Raw genomic sequence first — 23350 nt, 5'->3', positions numbered from 1 at the left:
AACTGTTAATTTAATATGTGCAGATCTGACTTTTTAGGTCAAGATCAGCTATAAACTTCAGCCAAATCTTTGGAGTCATGAGATGATTAACAGGAAACTACAGCAGAAAAAGGCAAACAGTTACTACAAGGCATACTTACAAGCTAATGGTTAGCAGGTATGTTAACCATATGCACCATTTTAGATTAGTGTGTTAGCTAACATGTACTAATTAGCAATAAAGTACAGCTACAGTATTTTGTCATAAACCAAAGAATTGGACAAATTCAAATTTTGACCTGATGGTGGCGCTGCAGGAAGAGTCAGGTGGTCAGTTCAGTCATTTTCCTGTTTTGTTTTGTAGGTTCTCTCCTCGTGTATCATGTGTGGTGTCGTGTTTTGCTTCACACTTCCTGTCTTTGTCTTTTTCACACCCTTTCTCCTGTTCACCTGTGGTTCATAGTTAATCTTTTAAGTCAGTGTTTTCCCTCACTCTTCGTCGGTTCCACTGCATGTGTATGTTTCCCAGTCCTGTTTGCTCCTTGTGTCCTACCTGCGTTTTCTTTGTATTATCCTGGTTTGGACTTTGTTTATTTCTTGCACTTGGTTTCTTGCTTTTGTTGCCTGCCATTGTTTTTTTTGTTTTTTTTGGAAGGTGGCTTTGCGTCATTAAAGCCACCTTTTTTTGTTTTTCTACCTGCCTGACTCGGTGTGTTGCGTTTGGGTCCTTTTTGGCTAAAACATAAAATACATTTGCATTTGGTGAATCTGGGAACTTTTACACTCAATTTACAAGTGTCTCGTATCCAGATGGTATTCAATACACTTTTGTTTACACTTAATTCAGATGCTTGCGTCTCGTGCCGGTCCTACTCCAATCCAGTGTGCACGTTTTTCAATGCAATTTAGCGGTTTAGTTACAATAACAGTTAAGCTTGCTACATAGCTGACAACTACTAAAATGTTTTATCGCGTTCATTTTTCCCAACTTTACAACCGAACTCCGCCTTGGTCAGGTGTAAATTCAGGTAGATTCCTAATATTTCTTGTCCTAACTATCTATATAGATATATGTAGTTCAGCGTCATGTTTATTAGCCAGACCATAATATTTACAGACTCAGACTCAGATCCAGTTCTAGAAACATATTTTCCTAATTGTTCTCATGTGAGCTATTTAGTCAAATATGTCTCACTTTCATTGCTCACACAGTTGAAGCTGTTTGGCTTAGAAGAACAGATCAGCTGGCCCCGGTGTTGTGGACTGGGATTTATTTTGCCAGCTGGAAGAAGACGACCAACCAAAGTTTCCACCATCCATCTCAACAGAATTTTTTTTTAAAAATCCAGGCTTGTCTGGTGTGTTGAAAAACAGCAGAAAGGCTAATAATAATGATATAATCACGCACATGAAACATGAATATGTTAGAATGACTGAAGTGCAAACACAAAAACATTTTGCTTTGATCACAGACGGTACCTTTCTTTGATGGAGAAGGGAGAAGGCGATCCAGGCTTGTTAATGTTGCATATTACAGGCTCCAGCCTGGCTCACTGTGTTTTAGCAGAAACAAAAATCACCATGCAACTCTCTCCAACATGGTGTTGTTATTATGCTGTGTTTGCCTGTTCCACCATTTAGTCCCAGCATCCAACAAAATCATTTCATGATCATGTTTTGAGTAAAGTCACTCAAGTAAATGTTATTAAAATCCTCACGAACGACTAAATATTAGGTTGTGATGCATGATGTGATCTGACCAGAGACGTGGACTCGAGTCAAGTCAAGTCACGGTTCTAACGACTTGCAGCTTGACTTGACAGGAAATGAATTACTTGACTTCAAGTTGGGAACAGGACATAAGTAATAATGATAAATAAATCTAAATGAAATGACTGATATAACAAAACCAACCAAAATCTAATTTCTCTAAAAAGTTCTTGTAACATACTGACTGCATCAGCACATTTATAATTTGGAAAGGCTCAAAGTATTTCTTAAATCCCATCCTGAAGGGTTCAAGCGATGGGCTAGACCTCGAAAACTTGTTTTTATAAATGTGAAATGTCCTCAGTGAAATGAATGAGTTAACAGCACTGCTGAACTTTGTGAGTTTTCTTTACATCCTTGGCTTCCAGTTTAAGTTATTAATTGGTTTAGGTGCCGATATAGTCTTCCATTTTTCCTCCAGAATCCTGATCTGCAATGATATTCATAAAACAGATGTTTAGTTGTTTCTTCTTTATTTTTTACAAAACTGACATTTGTTATTGATATCAACAAATCTCAACTGAGCATCCTCATGGTCATCTGTCTCCCTCCATAAAAAAATCGCATTCATGTGGCTCAGTAGGGAACATGTAAGTCTCATGGTGCACCTTCTGTTTGGCGTCGGTTTTTGAGATATAAGCGCTGCTGTAAAATATAGTTGAACTATCCTCCTAATACCGCTCTGATAAAGTCATTATGAAGTGATGTGCTGCTGTGAGTCAATAACAAGTAGCATAGGAGGGAGCAAATGGGACAGTGAGTTAAAAACCAGGCAGAGATCGGCCTGGTTATCTCACTCTCTGGCTCTGCAGGCCCGCTGCTGTCATTCTTTCCTCTGGCTGAGCTGGACGGAGCTGCAGGCAGCTGGAAGGAAGTCAGTCTACTGACTGCTGGTGGAGTCCAGATGGAGCTGTAAGGCTTAAAGGGCTGGGCATCATCAGTGCTGACTAAAATCTGTTTCCATATTAGTGTGTATGAACAGAAAAACAAATTAGTACATTTTGTTACGCTCATCACTGACCTCCCAGATGACTGTGTGCATAGTCTGTAATAGTTTTCACAGGAGTACAGAGTTTTTCCTTCTTGGCAGTGCAGATCATTGTGTGCGTTGGTGTGCATGTATGGATATACACTTAGGAGGTACCTGTTTTCACTGCTCTACTAATCTACACAGAAGCAGTGTTGGAAAGCAACTATGAACATTTACTTGAGCTACTTAATTTCCATTTTATGCTACTTTATGCTTCTACTTTGCTACATTTCAAGGGCAAATATAATACTCCCCACCACACATTTATCTTACTGTGAAGATTACAGATTTACATTCATGAATGAACCTAACATATCAAACATAAACAGTAAACATACCTTAAATACCTTACACATTAGTTACTTTTTGTGTATCTTCAAGTGAACTTATATGTCATAATCATAACTAATGAGGGACTACTTAGTAGCTACTCAGTAACTACTTAGTAACTATGTATCACATAATTTGAAAGAGTAACAAATGATTAAGTCATTAGTATTTAGTGAGTCTACTTGGTAACTACTCACTATTATGTTTCACTTTAATTGAGGGTGCACAGAGTAACTAATGATTCAGTAACTAGTAATAATGAGTTGTCAGTAGTTTGTGCCATTCAGCAGTTGGTTCACAGATAATCAGGAAGACATCATGAGGAAAGTAGTCAGTATGTTAATTCACAGATATTAATGAAGTAATCATTACCTAATGATTCATTAATGTTGTATCTCCTAGTCTCTTACACTCCAGTAACTCATAATTATCTACTATATAGTCCTTGAATCAGTTATTCAGAAATTTCTCATTAACAATTCAGTAACTATCAAGTTGTCCCTGACTCACCCCTCAGTAGTTTAAGTAAGTAAATTTGCCATCAACATAAAATGCATCCTGCAACCCAATCGCCACAATAAATTCTGGTGATGTACGTTTCTGCAAACCCTGGATATGTTGAAACTTTACATTTCTTTAGGTTGAATGTGAACATATCAGTGGTTTGCAAAAATGCCAACATTTTATTTTTGCAACTGGGAATACAACAGTGACCGAGGCCATAATGAGTAGTTTACTTACTTATGATTCCTCTTCCAGCTGATTGTTTTGTATTTGTACGTTGATAAAGTAAAGAATGCATGCCTTGTACTTGTATTGGACCATGTACCTGGAGGTGTTGCTCAATGTTACTTTCCTCCATACCTTTTCCTACTGCTCTGCTGCTATTGCACATTTCCACTGATGTAGTGGAAAATAATAAGCTGGGGGAACAATAAACTTCAGTCTGTCTTCAGTCTGTGATGATTGAAAGATAAACAATGACCAACTCAAATCATGGAAAATGTAATGAAAACATTTCAAACCAAAGAATTAACTGTGACTGGTTGTTGACAGGATGGATTATCGGTTGGGTGTCAGTTGAGTTCTTCTTTTACAAATCTCACTGTTGCCTTGTTTTTAAGTCTCTCGTGGGGATTCCCACTGTTTGAATAAAATCCAGCTCATTCTGTAGTGTTGTCAGCATTGAAGACGTATGGTAGAGATGGCATGATGTTCATCACACTTACAGCATGCAGTACTATCTTGTCTCTATGGGTTTAAAGTTAGTGCAGATGGCAGGGACCGCTGCCCACTCAGATTCCTTTTCAGCAGTGATGAAAACCTCATGCCATTTATCCGTTCTGTCTGCAGACATCAGCACAGGATGCAGCAGTATTAAGGAAGAAGGAGCTGATTTGGAAGAGATCAGAGCTGGAATTCCTTGCAACAAAAGGTATTTCATTTCGAAGATGACAAGGAAAAAGTGCTCCATTTGCCCGGTATTTCAAAATGAAGGGAAAATTTACTCCGGTGATATGTATCTTTCTTTGGCATCCAGCTGCATTTGCACTTCCCAAAGTCGTCCAGGATTATAGATTGAAGAAGATTATTGAAGAAATCTGTTTCAGGAATAAAATGAAAGAAGATGTGTTGCTTCAACCTCCATCAACAGTTTTATTAACAAGCACCATCGAGGGTGGCTTAATGTCAAACTTAGTCAAGCGATTTCCTAAATCATACAACAGCTTATTTGAGTTAGGGATGTCGGTAGTCTAGGGGTGATGAAATCACTTAGAGGATGTGTATTTTTCTAATTACCACACAATAGTAGGTAGATAAAACATGATAAAGTGTCCTCTAGAGTGCCCCTACAGGGCCCAGGTCCCTGCCCCCTCAAACATCCTGAGTCCACCACTGGCTAAAATGCACCCATTCACCAGAATATACAAGGTTGTATATGAGCTGTTGGGAAGAGGAGGCAGCCCCCTAGGGACCATCGCTCAAACTATGTTTTAAAACAGTAGCAAGCATCTAACCATTTGATATTTGTAACATGACATTGGGTAATTTTCCAGCTGTGTTTGTGGCGACAGAACCAGGTATTCTTACGCCAAAACATGATCTATTCCTAAACATATCGAGCGGTTTTTGTGCCTTAACCTCACCTGATCATAAGCACAGTGTTGTCACAACGTGAAACGGAACATTGAACTTAAAGAAACATAAAGTTGCAACATAAAGAAATGTAAAGGTTCAGCATATCCATGATTGCAGAAACACTGTTAAAACGATTTACATTTAAAGTTTCATTTGTTTATATTCAGCTTCATCACTCCTGACAGTTAAAGTGACTGGCTGGGTCTGTCGTAGCCCAGATGCTGAGCAGATTGTATTACAGTAGGCAGTAAGAATGCTATGCTGGAGCCACATGGTTACATCAAACACCTCCTCTGGATCAGAGCCCATAGGGAGTGCAGTTGCCCTCCACCACCCCCAGATGTGGGGGATACAGGGAGTAAAGTTAGGGGATTATTAGGACCTCCCATTCAGCCTCTGTGGGTTATTAATCATTATTGTAGATGCATTTTCTGCAAGGCACAAATCGGAGGCTGGAGCAGAAAGCATGTGTGTCTGCATGTGTTTGGGGAGATTTGCCCTCAGTGTGTCTGCGCATGCAACAGAGTGTGTTATTGCTGCATCACTGGAGTGGGTGGGAGCAGGTGGGGGGAACAGCCCGTGCAGATTGGGGAGGCAGTTATAAGAGGGTGCTGGCCAGGTCATGTTTTCTCAGTGTGTCACTGTTGAAGGATCGTAGCGCAGAGTGTGTGCTGCTTTTTTCACCTGGAAAGACTTCTGGCATCACTTCACAGGTATTAAAACTCATTATATCCTTTGTTTAGTGATTCACCTACAGAACAGTGAAACAGCATGAAGCTAGAAGTGAAAATTAAATTTCCTCAAGTATATGCATGCATGTCTTATATCAGAAATGAGGGACAAAATCTTGTTTTCCCAGTAAAATTAAAAAAAGAATCAGATTTGTGTTTATTGCCAAGTACTTTTTTTTAACACAAGGAATTGTTTTGGTTTGGCGGTGCATAGCAATAAAGATAATACTAGAAAAAGGAGCAGGAAAAGAATAAAAGCAGTTCTTTCTTTAAGTCAGTGACCATTAATAGAAAAATAAGACTGAAAATAAAGAATTAAAAGTAGTAAAATTATCATAATAGTAATAGAAACAACAGTGATAAAAGTAACAAGTATTTATAATGTGACTATTTAAATAAAAGAATTGTACAAATATTGTCCAAGGAATGTGCAGAAGTTCACAGTATTATTTAAGTTTTAGGTCATATTTAAGTATTATATTAATTGCATTAGTTGCAAGATTGAGTCCAATTAAAACGATATACAGTTTGTAAGGATAAGGATGTTGTGGCGTATCTACAGGAATGTACAAAAATTTGCCAGTACAGAGACAAACGTTAATGTAACACATTGGTACATGTGCAGATTATTAAATATATTAAGTGGAATTGGAACGTAAGTGGAATTTTTTGCCATGGTGTAAGAAGTTTTCTTCAAGTGAAAGTGGCCTAAACTTTCCTGGCATCACTTTTCTGTACACTTGTTTCTCAGCAGCACCCTCATTTTTATCATTTTTCTGTTCTGGTCAGGTGAGGAAGATGAAGATGAAGGGGATTCTGGTCCTTCTGAGCATGACCTTAACATGTGGAGCTCAGAAATGGAAACAGGAAACTTCACGCTGGGACCCTAAAGGTCAGGCACGACATGATTTTCCACAATTATCTTTTTAAGGTTAAATAAAAGGCTGCATGCTCTTATAAATATACATTTCTGTCTTCAGCAGAAGACACCAACGGAAAGACTTGCTCCAACCTGACCCAGGTGCTGGACAACTGGAAATATGCTATTGTAACCCAAGTGAAAGACCTGCTGATCAATGACCACGCCTCTGTCCTGCCTGAGTACAACAGGTGGGTCGCACTGACTTCTGACTGTAAATTGCGGTGACGGTATACGAAGAAGCAAGAACAAGAAAATAGAGTCAAGATGTTGAGTAAGAGAGAGGAGAATAACAGCAGCAAGTTACGTCAGTGAATATTTTATTGTTCACTCACAGTCATATGAAATTAGATATTATGTAACTTCCTTTGCTCTGCACATGACCAGCTTGTAATGTGATCCATGATTGTTCCGGTTCACTCGTCTTTTTAACTGATCTCACTTCGGAGGATGTGCCAGAAGAAGACGGGAAATGTTTCTGAATGGATTCAGTGTTTCTGGCAGATATTACTACAAGTCACAAACCTCTTCTCTTAGAGACAGTGATACAAACAGCTAAGAGCATGTTAGAGTTAACATTTCATTTTCACAGCAGGTTCGTGTCCTTTTCCAAACTTGGGCCAAAAATCAGCTATTTTTAATCTCATTTGAAGAGATTCAGTTGTTATGTCTGTTATCCTGATGTTTCCTGCAGATGATGGGACTGTTCCTGCTTAAACAGCACATTGAGACTTTCATGTTCACATTGCAAAGTTGACTTGGTTCTCCTCTTGGTTGTGTTTTTCCCAATAAACAATGTTCCTATTACATGTGAGCTCACAGAACATAACAGTGCCAATGAAATCATGTACTATTTTGAACTTTCCCAAATCTCTTTACACGTGTCCATCCAGGATCCAGCCTCTGTCAGATGCTCTGGGGGACCTCTACAGGCAGTTCAATGCCCTAAAAGACGAGCTGGGAAAGCTCACGTCAAAGTTTGACGGCGTGGAGGGTTTTGTGGACGAACTCAAGGCTGGCAGATTCACTCCGCCTCAGCGGCCTGTACAGAGGTTCCCCCCCGGCATTGGTCTGAGGTCTCCACTGCGAGCACAGATGAGGGCTCCAGTCAGGGGGATCATCAGGGGGCCAACACTGATCAGAGCGAGGAGGAGAGGGCCGCAGAGCCCTTAGACCTGCTGCCTACCAGCTTTTCTCTTGTATCAATGCTGATGTATAAACAAGAGTTGATGTTTTTATTCTATTATTTCAGAAGAAGACGATTTGTTTATACGATTTTATTGACGAGTGTGATGTGAGAATAGGTCACATGAATAAGACTGATGCATGGTGTAGAATATTTCGCTGTACAAAGTCACTTTCAACTACAAGGTGGCACCATTTATCAGATTATCTTGTCATCCTGCTGCTCTACGCGTGTTAAAAGCTGGACATTAAGTAACATAATGGCTGAAAATCAAGTCTTCAATTTTGTGATATGATATAAAGTATAAATATTTTTCTCTTATTAAAGGGGCACTATGTCGTTTTGGAGAAGAAATTCAGACTCAGAATTTTAATATTTACAATATTGATGAGGTAATAATACAAAGTCAAAAAAATATTTATTCTTTCCTTAACTGAATAAACAAGCTGTTCTCAGAGGAGAATGAGGTCCCCAGGACACTGTTTGAAGACAGAAAGCAGGGCAGGGTCCGCCAAATATAAACAGAGTAAAACAGTATGAAACTGTGTTGTCCTTTAAGTTCAGTCAATGAGGATCTTTCTCCACTGATAAAATTTTCTTCCCCAAAGCTACACAGTGCACCTGTAATGAACAGTGTATGATACTTGTTTGTATACTTTGATACTACTTTGTATTTTTTGCTCAAATAATTATTAAAAAATAGATGTGCAACTTACATGCATTAGCATTTGGCAGTCGTTACATTGATTGTAGTTATTACATCACTGGCTGCTACAAGAAACCCACAACGCAGCCAATTTAAAATCCATATTCTGTCACAATCTACATGGGCAACTACGACCCTGGACGACCCTTATTAATACAAACAGAATTGTTGTTCCTGTATTTGTTAACCATGAACAAAAAAAACTTGGCTGCAATGGCTGAACACCAACTGGAAGACTTTGACAAGTTAAAGTGCAACCTTTAGTCTGCTAAATGTTTTACCTTTTTTTTCAGACATCTGCTAAATCTATTCTTTTCCTTTCTTGCTAAATTATATTTTCAGCCAAATCTGGTCAGGAGCAGGTTTAATGTGAATTATTAACTTTGCAGTTATGCAGTAACGGCAGCTGTCCCGCCATGCTCTCTTCTTCACTGATGACTGACGGCTGTCATAATCATATATGTTTTTTAAAGCAATGTATTTCTGAGTTTGTATTATTACCTCATTAATACTGTAAATATTAAAATTCAGATTTTTTTATTTCTTCTCTGAAACTACACAGTGCCCCTGTAGGAGCCATGTATTTTATATGTGTTAAATGTAATACTCCTCCTGAGCACTAGGAGGCTGTATGGTAAAGGCTGAGGCTGCCACAGGTGATGTAAGTTCACATTCACAGGTGTTGCTTATGGGAACAGAGCAAACAGTTTGTGACTGTACTCGGACAAGATCACACGGCTGTATTTGTTTCACCTTTGTATCGACACTTATTGGAAGTGACGGACATGATGGACACAAGTAAGAAAATAAACGCATTATGATATAAAGTTATGTTGAAGACTAAGTAACATTTTTTCCGAGTACATGCCTAAACAATTCAGCCCAATGTATATGTGACTTGGCTGAATACCTGATGGTTATTATTATTATTGTTATTATTATTATTATTATTTTTATTATATTATGCCATTATATTACTGAGAGATGTTCAACTCAATACAAAAAATGCATACATTACAATGCATTTCAAACAGCAGCGACTGTGCAGCAAAACTTAATAAATGAATTTAGACCACCTTGATGTATTAATACTATTACTACAGCAACTACTAATAATGATGATGATATATTAAAGTTTGGGAAAAAAACATGTAGGTATCAGTTTACTCCAAACTGAACGTATGTACTCGTAAACCGGCTGCACAGCTTTGTCTTTGTCATGCAGCAAAACTGGTTTCTGCCTGCCCGTATGTTTAAGATAAAGGTCGCAATAAGGACACCAAATGAATCTGAACCTCTACTGAAGGAGTTTCATCGGTGCAATCACTGTGATTCAGAGTGGATTGGTGAAGGCCCCTGAAAGACGGAGGGACTATAGTCTGCAAACACACCCAGAAATGTTTACTGAGGTGCACTTTGAACTCACTCTGAGGGACATCTGTTTAGTAAAAAACATTTATTTGGCTCCAGGTATCTGAAGCATCATGTTTGAAGATCTTTTCCAGTCCGCCACGTCAGTCACCCTGCTGGTAGCCATTGTGGGCCTGCTGGTCCTGCATCTTCTTTACTCCAGCTTCACCTCCTACGATGAGAGAAGGGAGCCTCCAGGACCAAAACCTCTCCCCCTGCTTGGTAACCTGCTTCAGGTGGATCTCAAGAAGCTCGACAGTTGTCTTTGTGAGGTCAGAAACAAGTTGTGTGTCTTAAACAGCTTGATGCTTTCTATTGCTTTGATAGAAGACAGTTTAATTTTTATTTCAGTAATTATATTACTTGCAAAATCCAAAATATTTTAAGTAAGAGTCTAATAAATTTCATTTATTATCTCAGAATGAGAGTCTCACTTTTACCTGCCTCCATCTTTGTAGCTGTCCAGAACATATGGACCAGTGTTCACAGTCTACTTTGGACTGAAGAAGGTGGTGGTGCTGGCAGGATACAGGACAGTCAAAGAGGCCCTGGTCAACCATGCTGAAGAGTTTGGAGACCGGGAGGTTACTCCCATATTCTATGATTTCAACCAAGAACATGGTGAGAAAACATCTTAAGAGTTTTTTTGTTTTTTTTTTGTAACTTGCTTCTGTTCTTGTCTAAACAAGTCACCGCTGTTGTTTCCAGGTATAATCTTTTCCAACGGTGACACATGGAAGGAAATGAGGCGTTTTGCTCTCACCACTCTGAGAGACTTTGGGATGGGCAAAAGGCTTACTGAAGGGAAAATAATCGAGGAATGTCACTCCCTAATTGAAGCATTTGAACAATACGAAGGTAACATTATCTCCATGAGAGCATACCTTAGTGATACCTTACAGTCTCTAGCTAACTCTTGTCCGTAACCATTTTTCTCTCAGGTAAAGCCTTCAACAACACCCAGACAATCAGTTATGCATCTTCAAATATAATATCGGCTATCATGTTCGGAAAGAGATTTGAATACAAAGACACTGTCTTCCAAGCCATGGTGGAGAGAGACCACGAGACCATTCGTCTAACAGGATCAGCTTCTATCCTGGTACCTGGCACAACTACTACTATAATACTCAAGAGATCAAGTATTGTGTCCGTGTAGTCGCAGAAATATTTGGTAAAACTTTATTTTACAGGTCCTTAAAGGTGCAATATGTAAAAACTGGTCACCTGTAAAATTCATACTCAAAACAAAATAGAGGGCAGCATATGACCAGAGTAACCGCTAACTGCTTCTAACTGTAGCTGCCCTTAGCTAGTTAGCTCAGTTAGCCATGCAGCTAGTTGTTCAGACTGGGAGCTCAGGGATCAGGGGAGTGTTAGTTAGTGTTTACACAGCTAGCACAGGACCTGGTGCATGTTAATAATTAGCAGAACGGAAATAAAAACCACTGATTTAATGAAACCAGGTGAGCCTCAACGGTTATGTTACACTGTAATTATTGTGCTCCATTACAGTTATACAACATGTTTCCTTGGCTGCGCCCTTTTCTTAAAAACTGGAGAGATATAATGAAGAATGTGGAGGAAAACAAGCAGGAATTAAGAAGCCTCATAGCAGATCTTAAGGAGACCCTGAACCCGGAGATGTGCAGATGCTTCATTGACGCATTCCTGACCCGTAGGCAAAATCTGGAGGTGAGGTGTCCCAACTGCAGTGAATTCCCTCCTTGGCTTTAAATCATTAAGTATAATCTGTCTTTTGTGCATTTTATACTAGGAGTCTAAAATCAAGGATTCACTCTATCATGATGACAACCTGCTCTACAGTGTGATGAATCTGTTTGCAGCTGGAACTGACACCACAGGAAATACACTTCAGTGGTGTCTACTTTTCATGGCCAAGTATCCTCATTTTCAAGGTGCAAAAATACATCTGCATATTTGTCTAAGTTGGTAGTCCTCACATGAAACTTGAGTTAAAGTTGCATCTCATATTCATCAGATTTAATGCCTGTTTCACGTGCATTCAGACCAGGTCCAGGAGGAGCTGAGCAGGGTGGTCGGAAGCCGTCAGGTCCGAGTAGAGGACAGGAAGAACATGCCCTACACTGACGCTGTGATCCACGAGGCACAAAGACTGGCCAACATCGTCCCCATGGCTATTCCTCACAAAACCAGCAGAGACATCACCTTCCAGGGCTATTTTATCAAAGGGGTCAGTTGCCCGTGTCAGTCCAAAGCTACACATTTGTTTTTGTTATATATGTGCTTCTCTGAAAACACTTGAGAGCAGTGCTTTGGTTCAAACACTTAACATGATACACTCCACTTTCTTCCTTTGCCTACAGGGGACGACTGTGCTTCCTCTTCTTACTTCTGTCCTGTATGATGAGAGTGAATGGGAGAGCCCGCACACTTTCAACCCTTCACACTTCCTGGATAAGGATGGTAAATTTTTCAGAAGAGACGCCTTCATGCCCTTTTCTGCAGGTACAACAACTTAATTAGCTTGTTCTCTACAGATATTTAACAACTGTGAAGATATGATCTGCATTAACTTGTTGCGACTTGTTTGTTCTTGCAGGTCGCAGGGCTTGTCTCGGAGAAGGTCTGGCCAGAATGGAGATCTTTCTCTTCTTCACCTCTCTCCTCCAGCGCTTTCGTTTCACTCCTCCACCTGGAGTTACAGAGGATGACCTGGATCTCACACCAGTTGTGGGCTTCACCCTCACCCCCACACCTCATGAGCTGTGTGCTATCAGTCGCCACTGATTAAGAGAGCTGCAACTTCAGTAGACTAGTTGAATAGTTGAAGTTTGTCCAATCAGAAGAACGTGGGCCATAAAGAGACAAAAGCTAAAATGGCCACAGAGGATGAAGGGCTGCATAAAGGGCCAGTATACGATATATAAGCAATTGTCAATCATGCAAAACTAAGCTTGTAGGTTCCCAGAATAAAAATATAGAGCGGGAAAGGAGCATAATATGTCGCTTTTAACAAATCAAATTGCATCCATGATGTACCATACAATCATTTTGCTGTATTGAACTGGAAATGACTCATGTTCATATGATTGTTGCCTAATTTAAGTTAGACCCAGCTTTACTTACCCATACATAGGACAATATATATATTAATGTTAGGATGTAATCATATTGAAGAACATGTATATCTATAGGTATCACTTTCCTCCCAACAGAACTCTTGTATTCATACTAGTAATATGCAGTTTTTGTCCTTGTCAAGTAGCAAAACTGGTTTCTGTAGTGGGGGGATTTCGACAAGGACCTCAAATTAAACTGTATTCTGCTCCTGTTTACTGACAGGAGGAGAGCTCAAATATTGCATTTTAACTTTTGGGATTAGAAAGTGGATTTTCTGACGTTTCTGTTGTCAAACTTGCCTCACTGTTGATGTATACACTATTCAACATCCACCACTGATGATGAAATTCTATCTCCTGTGACTCAGGCACGAATGTTTAAAGTTTTATTTGCGTTAAGTTTAGTCTCATTCGACAACTTCTCTATTCCAGCAGTAGCGACAGGCTATGAAACTAACTGTTACCTAGAATAAAATTATGCATTTGCTGGGTTTGAACATTGTTGGAAGTACACATCTCAACAAAATATGTAACAAAGGCCTAGTCGTTTATAACATTTTAATGCAGAATATTTTATCTTTAACTCAAACCATCTTTTCCAAAGCCTAACCTAGCACTTTTGTAATAAGGAAACACAAACAAAATAACAACTCAAATCTACATTGTTTGTATATGTTTGCAGCGAGCAGTCCGGTGGCAAATGCCGGCTTCCCGAAACCAAGTCGTTCAAGCTGGGTTTGTTTGGCGAGGCGGTCCTGAGAGTAAATTAATAATAATAATAATGACTTTTTTTTGACAAATAACATGTTGTAAGGTGAGGTGCAGGATAGCATGGTGAAAGATAAAACATCACGCTGGCAGGGAGCTGTGCAGAAAAAATAGGCAGACTTTTATTTGTAGTTTCAAAAAAAAACATGAAACAAAGACAAACATTCTTTACACAGCTCAAGACAGTTCTGGTGCTACTCGTCAAAAAAAAAACAAAAAAAAACCCAGACCATTCTCTCCCCTTCCACTCACTTATATAGCACGAGAGTCCGCCTTTCCAGTTCAAACTGGCCTATGAGGGCAGATCTCTATAATGGAGAGTTGACAAGGTTAATAACAAATATACATAGTTTTCTTAACTTGCTCCTACCAACAAGGTCTAAATTCATTCTTCAACATGTTAAGATAACTACTGTACATTCAAAATAAACAAATCATTTGTACATCATTCAGTATTTATCTTAATTAGCTGTCATTTCATCACACGTCCACTATCCAATCAAATCTGAGAACACGCCTACTCATACACCACATAAAAAGGCTACTGTTGAGGCGCGCTTCCTCTTTCAGCACCAGCACAAGATGGCCACCACAAAGGACTCAAACGCTGACAGGTTATTGCTTTGATTACAGCATGTCTTTTAATATATTTTGAGGAATAAACTTCCCCCTTCTCAAATTCTAATGCTGAGTATAATTCTTTGTATTTATCAATTGATGTTGGAACTATAATTTAAATAAAGAAAACAGAAAACTGTGTGTGAGTGTTTGTCCACCTTTCTGAACAAAAAGGGTTTAGCAAATAGTGAGGGAGCTGGTGCTTCATCACAATGTAAAACTACAGTGACGGTACATTTTGGCACTGGAAAAAACCTGAACTGAAAGAGAAAAAAGTCAGCATTGAAACATTTATTCATTGGGAAATTAAACTGTGAGTGGTTCCTACTCTACTTGGATCAACTTCTGACTCGTTAAGACACAAAGTATTATTTTGTTGACGACCTTAAACTTGTCCTGAGGGGCATCTACATTTCTCCTCCACTTGACCTAGAAAAATGTCCACATTTCCAGGACAAGCCTTCATGTTGAGCTCTGCAAACATTCACTATAGTAACAAGCCAAAAAAGTCAGCAACTGCTGGTCAAGACAGGTACAACTATGAAGACACCAAAAGACTGTTAACCAACACAGATGACCTACATTTTAACCTATAATTACCTGTACCTGGAATCAGAGATGCTAAAGCATTAACACTATGGTCTATGAGCATGTTGGTTGACAAGTAAAACCTGTCAGATGAGTCCATGTGTTTCTACATGTGTGTGACCTGTCTCACTCATGTGACCCGCCTCTCACAGCAGAGCCCAGAGGGGCGGGGAGACAATTAGTAATCCTATACCATATCTGCAAGCACATTCCAGGTTGTGTATGTCTAAGTGCATAGCAGCAAGGCTCAGTCAGATACCACCGTCAACAGCAGAAAAGATGTCTCTTTTGGTGGACTTTATTACCTTTCTCTTCTCCACTCCCACTACTCTGTTGGGAACTGTTGTTCTCCTGCTCATTATCCATCTTCTTTCCAATGGTTTTATCACCCAGAAAATGGAGGAGCCTCCAGGACCGTGGCCTCTTCCGCTGCTTGGCAACCTGTTGCAGCTTGATCTCAAGAGGCCCTACAAAACCCTCTGTGAGGTGAGTTTAGCACTCTTGATGCACAACAACACCATTTTGTAACGCGTCGATCTATCTCGGACATATTCTACAACATTTTTGGTTTCTTTCCAGCTGTCAAAGAAATATGGGTCTGTATTTACGGTGTACTTTGGAACCAATAAAGTGGTGGTCCTGGCTGGATACAAGGCTGTCAAAGAGGCTCTGGTCAGCAATGCAGAAGAGTTTGGACAAAGAGACATCGCCCCTATCTTTTATGATATTAATGAAGGTCATGGTATGTTCTTCTTTTACATAATTTTTTACATATTGGTACAAAGCAAAATGATGTGAAGAGTTATAACCAGACACGGATTAATGCATAGGCTTCCCTAGGCTGCAGCCTAGGGGCCCCACGTGTGGAGGGGCAGTGGCGTCACAGCCGTGGGGGACTTTTAAAACAAGGTGATTTCTTCCCCCCGACTTTCTCCTAAGGTATTAAACCGTTGGCTCGCCCTCGCGGTGTACCAGTGTACTAAAATGGAGCGCACCTCAGTCCCCCATACATGAAAACCCATTGGCCAAGTTAGATTGATTGACAGCCATCAAGCCAATCACAGCCATTTGACCAAACACACTAGTCCCGGCCCCCGGGAAAGTAAACACGTACATGTAACACGGAGCTGCCGCCACTCGCTGCCGCAGACAGCGAACAGAGCAGAGGTGTGAAACGGTTATTTAACTAGTTAATAATGTAGGATTGTGTCTGTAAATAACTAAACTATGTCTTGCTTTGTGGCATGTCCGCTAATATTAAGCAAGCCAGGTGGCAAACAAAGTTAATGCAAGCCAGGTAAAGTTAATGGTAACTGACAGATAGTTTTCTAGAGACATCCACTGATTTTGATATTATTCAACATTATCATTATTCTTTTTGTTAGGAATGCCAAACAGGAAGAGGCAGCAGAAGATTGACTTCTTTTTCAAGTCAAGTTGTCATTTAATTGGAGTTATGTGACAGGAGGGAAACAGAAAGCTAGCTTTCAATCCATAAATGCACTAATTCAATTTTATGGTAGTACATTCATATTCTTGCATTGATGCCATGTAGGTGTTCATTTACGTAACTTAAAGCTATTTGTTGGAGCTTAAAACCTTCTTTTCAATGAAGAGATCTCCTACATCAACTCATCCCTGTTACTGCTCTCAGAAACTAGAAAAGAATAGAAATGAAGACAATGAAATGCAATAAAACTATTAAAATCTTAAATAATAAGAGGAATAAAATAATATAGAGTACAATAAAGGCTAGGATGAAAGATTAGTTAAAACAGATTAGAACAACAAAATATATGTAAAATAATTAATAAAAAGCAGATAAAAGAACAACAAAAGAATTGAATGTTTCCTAATCAAAATCAAGGCTGTTTGTTCTGAGTTTAAATAAAATATTTCAACACTTCCATGTTCAGAAATATTAACACTGAGTTCTTTATGTAGGATGTTTCTGAGGAAGGGAAGTTCAGGAGTCAGGACAAAGGAGAGCATGGAGAAGATGAGGGAGAGAACAGGAGAGAAGACAAGAGGGGGAGAACATGAGAGAAGGAGAGGGAGATAACACAAGAGAAGAGGGAGGAACACAGTGTTCTTGCCAATTTCACTCACTCACACTTGTTCTTTAATAAGACATATACATTAATTTCTTAATACCATGGTATGTGATTGCTTGTGAATATATAATATCTTAGGTTAAAGAGCGTTGTGCTATAATGTACATTTTGAATGCAATATTATTGGCATATCCTAGTGAAGAAAATCTAGAAATGCATCGCATTAGTTTTGGAGACTGAAACAGGGGCCAAAGGTGGTTGCGGTGCTCATGTGCTACCCCAGAACCCCCCCCCACATTTAAAATTGCTGCTCCACCCCTGTGGAGGGGTCCTTGAATTGGTCAGATTATTTTTTAGAAATTTAAATACACTTGTATAATTATGGTACTTGTACAATAATGGAAAAATTCATTGACCTCTATTGGTCCATGGGGTAATAAACAAACAAAAAAGCACTGATTGGGCAGACACGGGTCACCTCATCCAATCAAGCTCATCGATTCGATTTGACCTACCTGTGTGCTAACTGGAGTGTATGTGGATCATGTTTGCCGAATATTCTCCTGCACTGTTACACATGGTGCAAAATTACATTTTTTCTGGGAGAGCATGATGCATAAGGGGGGGCCCACATAAAAAATAGCCTAGGGGCCCATGACTACCTTAATCCTCCTCTGGTTATAACACAAATAATGTTGTCCTGACCCACCATGCATCCTGGAAAGTGACAAAGTTACATTTTTCGCTCTAAATTACATAATTACATAATCACCATCAGTAAACATGACGCTGTCTGACTCTCTCACTCGCGGGGAGGGATGCTGTTTTCTGGGGGAAAGTTCACTGAAGTCTCTGGTCGGGAAGGCTGACCGTCTGGTGAACACATTTTTGGCCATAACTCAAGAATTCATACAATTATGATAAAATGACAGGATAAAATGATGAAATTCATATGATTTGATTGACATTTGATATCAAAAGGTCAGAGGTTAAATGCACTGCTACATCATAATATTCAGCAAAAAATGTTCTGGCAATTATTCCACCCCACAGCTCAGGGGCAGCAACTTGACCGTTGCGCGGAGGCACACAACTAGTCATTATCTGTTCCAGTGTTCAGTCTTTTACTTTTTCGTTTGTTTTATTTTCATCTGAATCATTGATAAGTACGATAACAAATACAGTACATGACAAGTACAGGTTGATTTTCACTCACATGTCATGTTTGATAGGGATTCTGTTTGCAAATGGAGAAGTGTGGAAAGAGATGAGACGTTTTGCCCTCACCACCCTGAGAGACTTTGGGATGGGCAAAAGGATGGCTGAGGATAAAATCTTGGAGGAATGCCGCCATCTGATCCAAATGTTTGAAGAGCATAAAGGTATGGAGTGAAAATGCACGACAAGGTGTTCTGATATACAAAGATTACAGATGACGTCAATGTCTCGTCATAATGCTTATTGATATTTCTTCCAGGTAGTCTATTATTTTCCACATCAGGACACAGGCTGTGCTCAAATAATCCAACTTTTTAAAGAAATATTTTCATAGCCATGTATAAAGATTTTCAAGATTTGCACTTTTCGTGTTGTAGTCTTTATACTTTAATAAGTTGTCACTGCCACGTTACAGGGAATCCATTTGATACTACATCTCCAGTCAACTATGCAACATCCAATATCATCTCCGCCATTGTGTATGGAAGTAGGTTTGAATACAGTGACCCCCGATTCAAAAACTTGGTGGCAAGAGCCAATGAGAGCATACGCATTGCTGGCTCAGCACAAATCCAGGTAAACTTTATATTTGGTTTTTGAATTGGTGGCATTTATTATTAATAATAATAATAATAAGAAGAATGATAATAAAAATAATGAGCAAGAGTTTGTTCGGGAGCGAGTTCCAGAGGGTGGGAGGTGCAATGAAGACGGCCCTGTTCTCCCAGGTCCGGTGGTTAGTCCTCATCTGATACAGATTAGAAGTAATAATTGCGTGAATTAGAGTTTTACAGCTGAGAAGGAGTGGGATGGATGGAGACGGACAATGTTTTAGAGGTGTAAAAGGCTGGGGGGGTTTTTGGTGATGTGCTTGTCATGTTGATCAAAGGAAAGGCTTTGGTCAAAAATGATGCCGAGGTTGCGGACATGAGTGGAGGTGAGCACAGTCTATTTCTATTATGAGGGAGAAGTTTTGGGTAGATTTGGTGAGAGCTTTGAGACGTTAGGGACTTTTCAAATTGAGGAAGTTGGTTTGGAGCCTATTTCCAGAGTAGAGTGAGTGGTAGAGGGGATTGCTTTGGTGGAGATATAGAGCTGGATGTCATCAGCAAAGAAGCAGAGCTGAAGTCCATTACGGCAGATTATGTGGCCAAGGGGGGAAGAAGGAAAAAGGAAGAAGAGGAGGGGGGCCGAGAACTGAACCTTGGGGAACACCTTGGGAGAGGGGAGTAGTGGAGGATTTGCAGTTGTTGATGCTAATGAACTGATATATGTCAGAGGGGGCCAGGAGAGGGCGGTGATGTTGAAAACGGTTTTGAGGCTGGAGAGAAGGATGGAATGATTGATGGTGTCAAATGTTGATTTCAAGAGGATACCACCCATGATAATTCAACAGTAACTGACTAAATTCACTGGCCAAAGATCTTGCACAATCTGATATGGCTGTGTTGGATCATCGTCTCATTTTTATCATTGCTTTGCATCTCAGGAAAAAGACCTAAAACATATGCAGGGTCTATTCTAAGAGCCAAACCATGAACTTTTCTAAAACCTCACCTAGTATTTTTGTTGCCTGAAATGAAAAACAAAGTAAACTTTAGCCGAAACAGCTTGCTCCAAGTGTGGAAGTCTGGTCCCTTTTTACTCAGTTTTAATGATGGTCCTCTATATAGCAACTCATCCTCAGCTTCCATCTCCTGTGGTGGAGAGGCCACATTGTCCAAAAATAAATCTTTTCACTGTTATGCAGAAGACACACAGATCTACCTCCCCCTAGAGCCTTACAAATCCAATGGACCTCAATAACTGTCTTCACCACAACAACTCCTGGACGGCTGAACATTTTCTTCAGCTCAATGAGAATAAACAGAAGTTATTTTGTTTCTATCGCAGCATTTGAACAACTGTATCATTCCTCATCATGGCTGTTGTGTTGTCTTCAGTAATCTCTGTTGTTTTTTTACTGGTGTGTCGCAGGTTTACAATATGTTTCCCAGGCTGGTCAGTTGGATCAAAAATCGGCAGAAAATGTTAAATAATCGTGACATGACTGTCAAAGATGTCAAAGATTTAATCAAGCATCTGAAAGAGACACTGAACCCTCACATGTGCAGAGGACTTGTGGACTGTTTTCTGATTCGGCAGCAGAAAGAAGAGGTAAGACTTTTGTGTTTCTCAGCTGCAACATCAACAGCAATGTTGCACATGTCTATTTTATAATATGTGGTTGTTCTTTCTCTTAGGAATCTTTTGTTATGGACTCTCACTTCAATGAGACGAACTTGATATACACAGTGACCAACCTGTTCGGAGCTGGCACTGACACTACAGCAGCTACATTGAGATGGGGTTTGCTGCTCATGGCCAAATATCCACATATACAAGGTGAGGTGAGAGAGGAGGCTTGTTGACATGTGGGGTTTGGATAGAAATGTTTCAACAGCTTTTGGATTGCCACGACTTATCTTTTAACCTTTGTCTTAAAATTTGGTTAATGACTGATGTGACAGAGCAGCTCTGTCCCTGACTGTGGGCAGCACACACACACACTGCATATTTCTCCACTGTGTTGCTAGTTACGGGGCCCCACGCACACACAAAAAAACATGCGTTTTCAGGGTCATGTGCTCAGTAGAGCAGTTCATTGTGATTTTGTTGCACATTAACTTTGGTTATGGGGAAAATATTAAGACAGCGGTGGAAAACTGATGTGTAAAATATGCTTATGTTCAATAGGCTGTAAATGTCTTCTCTGCCAGATTATATTGTTAATTGTATATTCTTAAGTAAGTAAATACGCCCAGGGAAGGGGCTATTAGTTTAAAGGGAGCCATCTTGGCCTGGTGAGGTCAGTCTTGGTTCGGTTATGGAGAAAATAACATCCATTGAGGTCTCAGACTGCAAATTGGATTGTTTTTGTTTGTTTTTTTGCCTGTTTCTGATATTGAGTTATTGACTCAATTCACAGTGCTATTTGATAATCTTGTAAAGTTTATTTTAAAAATGGACTGTTCCTATATTTTTCGACTACGCCATAGTTTTTTAATGTTTTGAGGAGTTGGAAGTAGAAACCCATGACACTAAATACCAGCAAAAACTGATGACATTCCCAACAGCCTGTGTTTGGTGATAATCGGCATGTTGGCACGTTAAACTAAAGTGATGTACAAGGTAAACCTGCTCAACATCGCCATGTCAGTCGATGTGAACGAAGGGTGAGGATTATGCCGACATCAGCATTTAGCTCAAAGCTAAAACTGTGCCACAGAGCAGCTTCACAGAGCAGCCTTGACTCTTAGTCTTGTTAGAACGAATGCAGACAGTTTTAATCAATTTTTTGTGTGTGTTCAGACCAGGTTCAGGACGAGCTGAGCAGGGTGGTAGGGAACCGTCATGTCCGGGTAGACGACAGGAAAAATCTGCCGTACGTCGAGGCCGTCATCCATGAGACACAGAGACTGGCCAACATTGTTCCAATGGCTATTCCTCATAAAACCAGTCGAGACGTCACCTTCCAGGGCTACTTTATCAAAGAGGTTGGGTGCTCACATCTGTTTCAGAATCTGGGAATACTTTAAACTTTCATTTAGAGATTTTATAAGATATACCTGCTCTTGTCTTTTGCCTACAGGGGACGACTGTGTTTCCTCTTCTTACTTCTGTCCTGTATGATGAGAGCGAATGGGAGAGCCCGCACACTTTCAACCCTTCACACTTCCTGGATAAGGATGGTAAATTTATCAGGAGAGATGCTTTCATGCCCTTTTCTGCAGGTACGACAACTTAATTAGCTTGTTCTCTACAGATATTTAACGATTGTGATATGATCCAGTTTAACTTTGTATGTGGATTTTGCGGCTCTTCGTTCTTGCAGGTCGCAGGGTGTGTCTCGGAGAAAGTCTGGCTAAGATGGAGCTCTTCCTCTTCTTCACCTCTCTCCTCCAGCGCTTTCGTTTCACTCCTCCACCTGGAGTTACAGAGGATGAACTGGATCTCACACCTGCTGTGGGCTTCACCGTCAGTCCTTCACCTCATAAGCTCTGTGCAGTCAGTCGTCAGTGAAGAAGAGAGCATGACGTTATAACTGCATGTGCCAAATGGCAAAAATGTTGTTTTACTCACCCTCACACAGGGTTTAGTTTTCTCATACTGCAAGACGTAGCAAAAATCTTGACATTTCAATAACTGTGCACTTTCATTCATACTTTTATGCAGGGTTGGAAGGGTTACTTTAGAAATGTATTTTAATACAGTTAATTATCTGTTAAAAGATTTAGTCAGTACCATAATCCAAGTATCACAATATTAAAGTAATGTAACCTGATTACTTTGCATTATTTTTGGATTGCCGCAATAGCAAACATATCTAACATATGCAAAAAAAATGCTCGAGAAAAGAAAAATCAATAAGATGACTTCTGTTTAATCTTAATGAGTGTGTGTGTTCTGTAACAGGACACAATTGTGTAAAGAGCGATGTCAAATTGTAATGTTAGTAATCCCCTTTTTTAATGAACGTATCTGTAATCTGATTACATCTTTTTTCTGTAACTTTACTGGAATACAGTCACCCTTATTGTATCCTAATTACATATTAACGGTACATGGATTCAGTTGCTTCCAGAGCCTGCTATTATGTATCTTATACCTCATAAAAATAAAGTGAATTTATACCAATCTTTCATTTTGGTCATTGTGCTCTCCATTATTTTTCTACAGGAATACTTAATAATAACAACATACTAGAAACACTTTTTCAGTGTTTTCTGATGGAAAAAGACAAAAGTTAAGGTAATGCAG

At 39.7% G+C, this 23350-nt stretch overlaps 2 protein-coding genes across 3 annotated transcripts; both read left to right on the top strand.

Annotated features, from left to right (window-relative positions):
- The first annotated feature begins 9506 nt into the window (after positions 1-9506).
- Positions 9507-14829, top strand: LOC141018971 (cytochrome P450 2K1-like). The gene is made up of 10 exons (XM_073493727.1): positions 9507-9588; positions 10261-10472; positions 10659-10821; positions 10909-11058; positions 11142-11302; positions 11716-11895; positions 11978-12119; positions 12231-12415; positions 12549-12690; positions 12785-14829. The coding sequence occupies exons 2-10, from the start codon at positions 10275-10277 to the stop codon at positions 12970-12972; spliced, it is 1509 nt and encodes a 502-aa protein (XP_073349828.1). The 5' UTR covers positions 9507-9588; positions 10261-10274; the 3' UTR covers positions 12973-14829.
- LOC141018970 (cytochrome P450 2K1-like) lies at positions 14664-23203 on the top strand. Of its 2 annotated transcripts, XM_073493726.1 has the most exons (10): positions 14664-14686; positions 15672-15764; positions 15858-16020; positions 18565-18714; positions 18966-19126; positions 20528-20707; positions 20794-20935; positions 21902-22086; positions 22182-22323; positions 22425-23203. In XM_073493726.1, exons 2-10 carry the CDS (start codon positions 15675-15677, stop codon positions 22610-22612), a joined length of 1401 nt encoding a protein of 466 aa, XP_073349827.1. In that variant the 5' UTR covers positions 14664-14686; positions 15672-15674; the 3' UTR covers positions 22613-23203. The 2 variants fall into 2 exon arrangements, with proteins under 2 accessions (XP_073349827.1, XP_073349825.1); XM_073493724.1 differs by lacking the exon at positions 14664-14686 and having other exon boundaries at positions 15531-15764.
- The last annotated feature ends 147 nt before the right edge of the window (positions 23204-23350 follow it).

The sequence above is a fragment of the Pagrus major genome, chromosome 23 (genome assembly GCF_040436345.1).
Source record: "Pagrus major chromosome 23, Pma_NU_1.0".
In the NCBI taxonomy this organism is placed as follows: domain Eukaryota; kingdom Metazoa; phylum Chordata; class Actinopteri; order Spariformes; family Sparidae; genus Pagrus; species Pagrus major.
Note: the sequence above shows the minus strand (reverse complement) of the source record. Positions and strands in the feature narration are given on the sequence as shown.